Genomic DNA, 8870 nt, shown 5'->3' with positions numbered 1-8870 from the left:
TGCCATCTTATTTATAGTATGGGGTGTATACCTACTTATGTGTGTACAGGCAGTAAAATTCTTTGACTCTGCATCACTGGGACTTGACGTTCTGGATTATCATGGGAGAAAGCCTGGTGAAAATTCACAGTGAATGCGGATTATCAAATGCTGGATTATAGGATATGTACGCATCCTTATTGATGCCTATGTTGTTCTAGCATACACCAGAAGCTAAAGCAATAATCCCATGTATTTAAAAAAAAAATAAGATTATTACTTTAGTTTTTCAGCCTTGTCAGGACATGATGAGCCTTGTAGTAGCAGGAGGCACTAGTATTTTATTCATACAGAGAAATGCTGATAGTGAATTAAAGTGGCCCTAGGAATTTTTGGGCCTTTTAATGGCTCCCACTGTACTTTTTGGCTAGGGGTACATGGCATCACTAGCAAGCCTTGGTAATAGGGCAATGTTACAACAACCAGTGAATGGTGATACTTTGGACTCATCTGTCATTACAAGGTAGAGGTGGCCATGTTGTGTGCTGTGTCAGTATACTTCCATTCTATAAATATGGCTGAACCAAGGTTTCTGTACTGAGCTTCCCTTGCCCCTCCTCTCAGCTCTGATTGACAGCTCTATTGAGCTCCTGAATGGAAGCTAGAGCTGGCAGTCATAGCAAGGAGTAGGAGTTGGGGAAGTTCTTTAGTGCCCAAGAGACAGGCTCTACTCATAGGGTACAGAGAGCCATCTGTATTTTGTTGTTCCCCAGATCTTTTGACCAATCAGGAGACCACCAGAGCTGTCAATCATTGCTGGTAGGCAGGACCAGGAAAGCTTTCAATACAGTCAGCTCTGAGGACCTAAGAAAATCCCACCTACTGGGAACTTCTCTTAAGGGCAAAGGGAGACATTAAAGGGGTTATCCATCATTAGAAAAACATGGCCACTTTCTTCCAGAGACAGCACCACTCGTGTCTCCAGTTCAGGTGTGGTTTGCAATTAGTTACATTGAAGTGAATGGATTGAGTTACAAACCCCACCCAAACTGTAGATAAGAGAGGGGCTGTCTCTGGAAGAAAGTGGCCATGTTTTTGTAGCCCAGGATAACCCCTTTAAATAACTCACATTTGAAACCGAAGGTATGGTTCCATTGCCCTGGAACCCGAAGGCTCGGAACTGCTAATACATTCCTGAATGCTGCATCCTAAGATGATATTGTATTATGCCTAGTACAGGCCCCAGAGGGGCGCAGCACGACACATGGATTCAAAGAACACTAGAGAGAGTGTGTCAATGTCATGCTCCAACCACTTAGACAAAGCACCAGAGATAACACTATCAGAGTGTTCCTTTAAAAAAATGTGTTTGTGCACTTCACTTAAAGAGGGATTCCACCTTTATCCATCTTCTGACTTATCCTACAGGTGTGTAAGACATTAACACAAACACATTTGTTTTTATCTAAATCTCTAATTGTAGCAATGTATAGCGCTTTACCGCTGCTGCAAAACGCACACAAACAAGTGTCTGATTTGCTTTAGCATTGTTAACATTGGGAACTGTAACCCTCAACGCTCAGGGTTTTCCATTGTCCGGGACCATATTCTGGCTTGCCTGGTGGTGAAGAAGGACGTGAGAAATGTGATTGTGGGGAGGGGAAGTTTTATATGTAACACGCTGGTGGGGGAAATGAATAAATGTCATTTTTCTGAAGAAAAAAAATTCCTTGTTTTGTTTTTTTTGTTCGTCTTTTTTCCTTGCTTAAATCTGATCAAACAATGACAGGAAGCGGAGCATTCAAAACCACCGCATCTTTATTTAGCTCTATCATAAATAAAATACATTTTCCATATTTCCCTTTCCCCACTCAGAATTATATGAAAGACGTACAGAAACCAAGATTCGTATTGTGGCGGAGGACCACATCCTTGTATCGGGGGGAAGGGGGGTTAGTAAGGCACCACAGTAGATGTGTAACAAGACAGAGCATGAAAATGTGCTATCTAAACCATATACCAAATGACATGTAACATACACATTATATATATAGAGAGAGAGAAGATGTCTAATTGCTCTTTTATAGCATAAAGCAGAATGCCTCTGTGGTTTGGCTTTATACTACAATCTCGACTTTTCAGTGCATGTTCCTTTAAAGATGCTTTTGTTAGTGCTTTGGCTTGAGAATACTTCTCTATTGGCGGGACAGCGGTTTGGTACCTTCCATAAAGTGATGCAGATGCTGGTGGATGAGACTTTACTGAGACCTATATGGCTTTCATGGATTGGTCTCCAATCTCGGACGAACATGCACCAGCCCCAATTCCGATGGAAGTTCCTACATGGCTCTTAAGACACCCATGACCTTCAACTTTGGAGAACGTTATGGACATCATGGCACTCAGCAAAACATCTCCTCTACATGGGTCAACCAAGAATAACAGAAACCTAGAGGTTCTGCTATTTATGAAGGCAACAGACCAAAGGGCAGCTATATCTGGTTTAAAGTCTATGTTGTAGGTGCAGAGAGCAGCACCTTAGCACCTCAATGATTACTTCTTTCCGGAAACCAAGGCTGCAAATTCTTGGATTGACATCTCTTTGTTGAGGTAACTTTCATACTGACGTCTGGTGATGCGGCCACTCTTCAAAGCATCTTCAATGTTAAACTTCTTGCCTGACTTCCTGTCATGGATCACAGAGGAGTCACCGTTTGGCCCCTTTATGGTGGTTTCTTCCCAGTCGCATTCTTGACTTTGTAAATTGACAAACATCTTCCAGTCAATGAGACCCAATTTACGAGCTTCTTCAGGTGACATCTCTTTGCCAGTATCCGGATCAATGACGACAATGGAGCGGCGTAGATGGTTCTCTCTCTGTTCTCTCTTGATTTGCATGGTTTCAAGACGTTTTTGAAGCTGTTCAATTTCCGCATCTTTATCTCGAGAGATTTTCTTTAGTTCCTGAAGTTCTTGTTCTAGGGCGGATAGGCGGGAGTCAAGGCTGATACCACTGTCCACCTGTGTTAAGCTTCGCAGACCTTGTGCCTCCTTTATTGTAATCTCAATCTCAGACTGCAAGTGGCGGGTCTCCAGCTGAAGACTTTGCTTCTCCATCTGTAGTTTGTGGACTTCTTCCCGTAGATATTCAAGCTCTTTGTTGGATTTCGAGTTGCTGAACTCTACCTCTGACAGCTGATTTTGAAGACGGTCTACATCAGATTCGAACTGCACTCTGCGATTTCCCTCTTCATCCAGTGCGGACTTAAGTCTTTTTATTTCTTGTTCTGTCTCTGGGTCCTTCTCGACCTCTATTTTTTCTGTGAAGACAACTTTCTCTTTTACTTCCATCTTCTCCAGGGTTACAAGCTTCTTCCTCAGTGCCTCCAGCTCAGTTTCCAGAATCTGCCTTCTGTGTCTTTCTTCTTCCAATTGCAGCTTCAGCAAATTGTGTTCCTTTTCTTGCTGAGGGTCTTGTTGTAGGACGACTTTTTGCTTCAAGGTTACTTTCTCTTTGGTTTCAACCTCCCTTTGTTCCAGCTCATTCAACCGGATTTTAAGACGCTGGATTTCCAGCTCTGCCTCGCGTCTAGCTTGCCTCTCTCTTTCCAGTTCCTCTAGCTGGCGCTCAAGCTCGGATTTTCTCCATTGTAACTTCCGCAACTCTTCTTGCAGTTCATCTTTTTGCTTCAACTCACCTTCAATATTCTTTGATAAACTGTTAACCTCAGACTTCAGTAAAGGATCTTCTTCATATTTTACAACCTCCTGTTGGACCAACTTCTCTTTCACTTGTGAGAGCTCTCTTTCTTTCTGTCTTATCTTGTCTTCTTGGATCATTCTTTCCCTTTCAAGATCTAGGCGCTTCCTTTGCTCTTCAGCCAACTTGGATTTCAAGGTTTCTACCTCATTCTTGGTGGCGGGGTCTTCACGATATTGCATGACTTCTTGAACTACCTCTTTAATCTGTATCTGGGGTTTGGTATCAATCCAGCTCTGTATCTCCTGTTTTAACTGAGTGATCTCTAGCTCCGATCTTTCTACTACCCGCGTCTTCTCCAAGATTTCTTCACGCAGTCTTTCGAGCTCTGCTATGAGTTCTGGATCAGTCTTGTGCTTGATGACTTCTTTAATCATTTCTTTCACCTCTACTTGTGGGCCACGTGCCTTCATGGTTGTTACCTCACTCTGGAAAACTTTTACTTGTTCCTCCGCAGATCTCAGTTTCCTTTCCTGCTCAATCAGTTCAAGACGCAAGTTGGCTAACTCACTCTCAGCCTTGGGATCTGGTCGAACAATCTCACGTACTTTCTCCTGGACAATAACTTTGGCATTTTCTTCTTCTAATATGTTTATCTTGCGTATCAGCTCATTTTTCTCACGTTGTGTTATACGAATCTTTGACGACTCGTCTTCGTACTGCCTGCGGAGATCAGCCACCTCTCTCTCGGTGGCATGATCCTTTTCCACCTTCAACACTTCCTTTACTGTTATTTTGCCTTCAGCCATGGCTCGCTCTTTTTCTAGGCGTTTTAGTTTCTCCTGGAGCAGCTGTAGCTCCTCTTCCTCCTTCTGTCGCAGAGAACTTTCCCTTTGCATGTTCTCTTGAAGTATCCTGTATTCTGAGGCTAACTGGGGATCGTTTTGCAGTTTCACAACTTCTTTCTCTGTCACTTTCTCCTGTGGCTTGTTCTTCTCTTCTGTCAAGATGAGAATGCGCTCCTTCAAGTTGGCAATTTCATTCTGCTTCATCCCCTTTTGCCTGCTCAACTCTTCCAACTCTTCTTTGAGTCTTGTGAACTCTTCCTGCTGCTCTCTGTCTTTCTCAATTCTCAAGACCTCTTTGACTATATATTGCTGTCCACCTTCCTTCTGCTCGTACTCCAGTGATCGTATCTTGATTCTCAAGGAGTCTAGTTCATCCTGCAAAGCCTTGTTTCGACGCTGTTCTTCTGAAACTTTTTCAAGAACCTTGTGGTACTCTTCTTCCAGTTGTGGATCTGGAACTTTTTTCAAGACCTCTTTCTTAACTATGGTCTCTTGAGGTTTTTGATTCTGAAGGAAGATTATCTCCTCTTGAGTGCTCCTGATCTCGGATTCCAGTTGCTGACGACGCTGGACTTCGTCATCCAACATCTTTTTGATTTTCCAGGTCTCTTCGGCAGGCTTCTCTGACCGGGTCATCTGGATTGTCTCCTGGTGTACTTCCACCTCAGGTTGCTGTGGATACAATACAGATTGCAGAGTAAGTCTCTGATGTGGCATTTCATGCATCTTCTGGAATTTTACTACGATCGTAGATGTCATGAAGACACATTGCTATGTTAGAAGTCTTACCTGGCGCAAGAGACTTTGAGCAAACTCCAGTGTCTGTAGCCTCTGTTTATTGACAGCACTGGCCTCTGTGAATCTAGCAGATAAATCTGCTTCCTGCAAGGACAAGAAATAGTTATAAATATAATCAGCAGTCCAGTAAAGTTGGCAATAGTAGATACTCCTTTAGTAGTTGCTTAATATTACATGGTTTGAAAAAGACACATCAACATGTCCATCAAGTTCAACCATGGAAGGGATGGATAGATAGATGTTCATGCATGGAAATATAATCAACCATTAAAAAATAACTATGATGCCTAATAGAAACCCTTACGCACCTCTTCCTTGACTTTGTTGGCTGGTGACAGCACCCTGGACCTCCGATTGTAGGTATTCCTGCGGTTCTCCACATCCAGAACAGACCTCAACTTCTCTGTATCAAGTTCATAGTCCTAACATTAACAAAGATGAACCATATGTAACTGCACAGTCTTATATGTATAGCTATGATATCTTTATCCCATATGTTATCAAGGGCGTATGCTATGAATGAAACTAAAACTTACTTTCACGGCTTGTTGGTATTGTTGGGCACTCTTGTTCACATGTTCCAAGTCATGCTCCCGATCTGCTATTCCAGCCAAGAGAAGCTGCAAGCAAAGTGTAAGGAATGAATTTCCTGACATACCAATCTTACATTTTTGACCATTTACCACTATCTTGTTCCACATAACATTTGACTTACCCTTTGGTTCTTCAGCTTGGTTTCCACTTGGTTGACGCTGTCTGTGTCCTTTGGTTCATAGTTGGGCAGGTTCTGCAGCCAGCCATCAAGCTGGTCATAGGTGTTGCGGTAGTTGCTATAGGCTGTCTTAGCTTTTTGCAAGCCCTGACACCTAAATGAAAGTAGATTTAGCACATGGCTAACAATTTTCATGAACTAAACTCTGATGGATCCCAGTTGCTCACCTGCTTTGGATCTGCTGATCGAGTTGAGCATAACGTTGGTTGAGTTTGGACACCTCTCCTTCTTGGCGCTCAATATCAGGACAGTGCTCCTGGAAGCGATTGGCAAGATTTTGGCAGCTCAGTTTGCTGTTGTGAAGGTTTTGCTCGGCTTCTGCAAAGACGCCTCTTCCCTGCTGGAGCTCGGAGCTCATTGCCTGCAACGATGAAGAAAATGAAGTCAGGAGATGATCAGAAATGTGTCATTATTAGTGGTCTATAAGGATACAACATTTAGCACTAAAGGAAAATGGGGATTGTTCAGTTCTTTGTAACCACTGCATATCCCATAGAACAGTGCTTCTCAATTCCAGTCCTCAGGCCCCACCAACAGGTCATGTTTTGAGGATTTCCCATACAAAGGACACCTGTGAAAATACCTGATGCACTGAGTATATCACCTGCGAAATACTAAGGAATTCCTCAAAACATGACCTGTTGGTGAGGCCTGAGGACTGGCCTTGAGAAGCACTGCCATAGAAGACATCTTTGGCCACTTACTGACAACTCTTGCAGCTTCTTATCCACAGAGCGGGGATCTTCTGGTACAGTGTCATCCTGGCATAGCTTGGTTTCGTACGTAGAGAGAAGATCTTTGCTCTTCTGCAAACTTCCTTCTAGGCGATTGGATGCCTCAATCCTGCAAAGACCGTTAGACAAGTCAACAAGAGCTGCAAGTCTTTAGGATTTTAGCGTATGAAGATTTCTTGGCCGTGCCACAGCTTATTCATTTCTAATATCCAGTAAATCCTATGACATCTAGTTTTCTGCTACTTACTTGTCCTGAGCAGAGGTCAAGAGATCATTCACCCTGTCGTACTTCTTGTTGGTCTCATTGATTTTGCTTCGAAGTATGGGAGCGCTGGGAGATTCTGGAGTCTTGGACAGATAGACCTCACACTCCTGCACCCGTTGAGCTTTCTCTGGCTCAATACGCCGCACATTATTTGCAATGTTCTAGAGGAAAGATAAAGGAAGATGTGAATTATTTATTATGTATGTATGTATTATTTACCGTGATGGGTTGTCGTCGTGTATGATGGCAACCAAAACTTTTCTTACATAAGTAGCCAGTGGTATCAACAAGGCAGTTTTTGCAGACAGCTGTTTTGTGGGTTCAGCAACCTTCTGAACACTCTGTTTTAATGTTATGGTGCTTACCTTGAGTTCCTTCAGTCGTTCTGAAGAGTCCTGCACAGAGCGGCTTTGCTCCAGAGGTGGACGCAGGTAGGAGCTGATAGATTTCTCCTGTCTGTCTAGATCTGTGATTACTCTGTCCATTCCAGCAAGTAGGTGACGTCCCTGGGTGTCTTGGGTATTGGTGGTAGCTGTGGTATTGGAGAAGAGTTACCTTTAATAGGGCAATGAGTTAAGAACTTAAGCTTTTTTTTTTAAATCATATTAGGCAGCCTGCACCCATTTTTCTAATGGGATTTAAATACCCTGTAAGAAATAAGTTTTTGGTTTTCCCAGATATAGGTAAATAGTTATTCAACTTTGACAACTACAACCAGCGAATTACTTAGTTAGCTCTGCAGTATGACTTCTCCCAGTTTCCCAGGACTGGATCCAGCGATTTTAGGAACCTTGGGAGGAGAAGCACAGACTTCAAAGCCAGCAGGTTGATAAGCCGACGGCCGAGCTAACAAAGAGATTTTCTTCGTTATTACTTTAAATTCACTCATCTTTAACCACCATCATATTAAAGGAGAAGTCCCACAAAAATAAAATAAAAATTTATCACAGGCAGGCAGGGTGATGTGGGAACATAATAAAGAAAGTATACTTACCCATCCCCCCCACAGTGCTGCTCTCAACTCTCGGACAGCTGCCAGATGTCGTTTTAGGCAGGCTGCAACGTCACGGACCCGCTAATGAATTGCATAGTGTCCCGCCCCTGTCACTGATTGGCTGAGCGGGCAATCCATCAGCCAGGTACAGGTTGCAGCTGCAGGAGGCTAATGGCTGTCAGATATCAGTAAGGCAGCACCGTGAGAGCACAGGAGTGAGTAAGTATACATACTTTATTATGTTCCCGCACCGCCCTCCAATTTTTTTAAAAAAAATTTCATGGAACTTCTCCTTTATTCCATATCAATTTTACTTAATTTTCAATTAATTAGAGAATTAGTTTAAGTTGTAAGAGGACGTAAAACACTAAATACCCTTTATTTCTGGAATCATACGCTATGCAGTGATACGATGGAGTAAGTGCAGAACCTTTAAAGCCCCTGGATCACAGATGCTGAAACTGGCAGCAAAACACTTCATGTCCTCAGTGGAACCAGTGATCTACCACCTGGGTCTCTCAGCCCCAGTACAACTCTCAGCCTTCATGGCCTTGTACTGGCATGCTCACAGTCTTCTCACTTATGCAAGGGATTCATTGAGACTGTTGGCAGCGGCTGCCCGCGGTACTGTACAGATTACATTACATAATAGCTGCCAGCCACCAGTGCAGCTCTGGACCATCTGTCTCACTGCACGCAATGTTATCAGATCATTCTGGTGGTCTCCTAACACTGAGACCTAGATCAAAGGGATGCCGTCCTGTAGTAATGGTTATACAA

General features: G+C 43.2%; 1 protein-coding gene across 1 annotated transcript in view; it reads right to left on the bottom strand.

The window, feature by feature from the left end:
* Positions 1-1779: 1779 nt before the first annotated feature.
* The window catches only part of PPL (periplakin), a 42153-nt gene continuing 35062 nt past the window's right edge, over positions 1780-8870 (bottom strand). Inside the window, exons 14-22 of the mRNA XM_069984297.1 lie at positions 7462-7628; positions 7079-7257; positions 6802-6940; positions 6265-6458; positions 6041-6191; positions 5862-5945; positions 5634-5747; positions 5317-5409; positions 1780-5199 (exon numbers count right to left, since the gene is read on the bottom strand). Coding sequence (XP_069840398.1) covers positions 2533-5199; positions 5317-5409; positions 5634-5747; positions 5862-5945; positions 6041-6191; positions 6265-6458; positions 6802-6940; positions 7079-7257; positions 7462-7628 — 3788 coding nt within the window. The 3' untranslated portion in view covers positions 1780-2532. The remainder of the gene's footprint in view (positions 5200-5316; positions 5410-5633; positions 5748-5861; positions 5946-6040; positions 6192-6264; positions 6459-6801; positions 6941-7078; positions 7258-7461; positions 7629-8870) is intronic.

This window comes from Dendropsophus ebraccatus, chromosome 9 (genome assembly GCF_027789765.1).
Source record: "Dendropsophus ebraccatus isolate aDenEbr1 chromosome 9, aDenEbr1.pat, whole genome shotgun sequence".
In the NCBI taxonomy this organism is placed as follows: Eukaryota; Metazoa; Chordata; class Amphibia; order Anura; family Hylidae; genus Dendropsophus; species Dendropsophus ebraccatus.
Note: the sequence above shows the minus strand (reverse complement) of the source record. Positions and strands in the feature narration are given on the sequence as shown.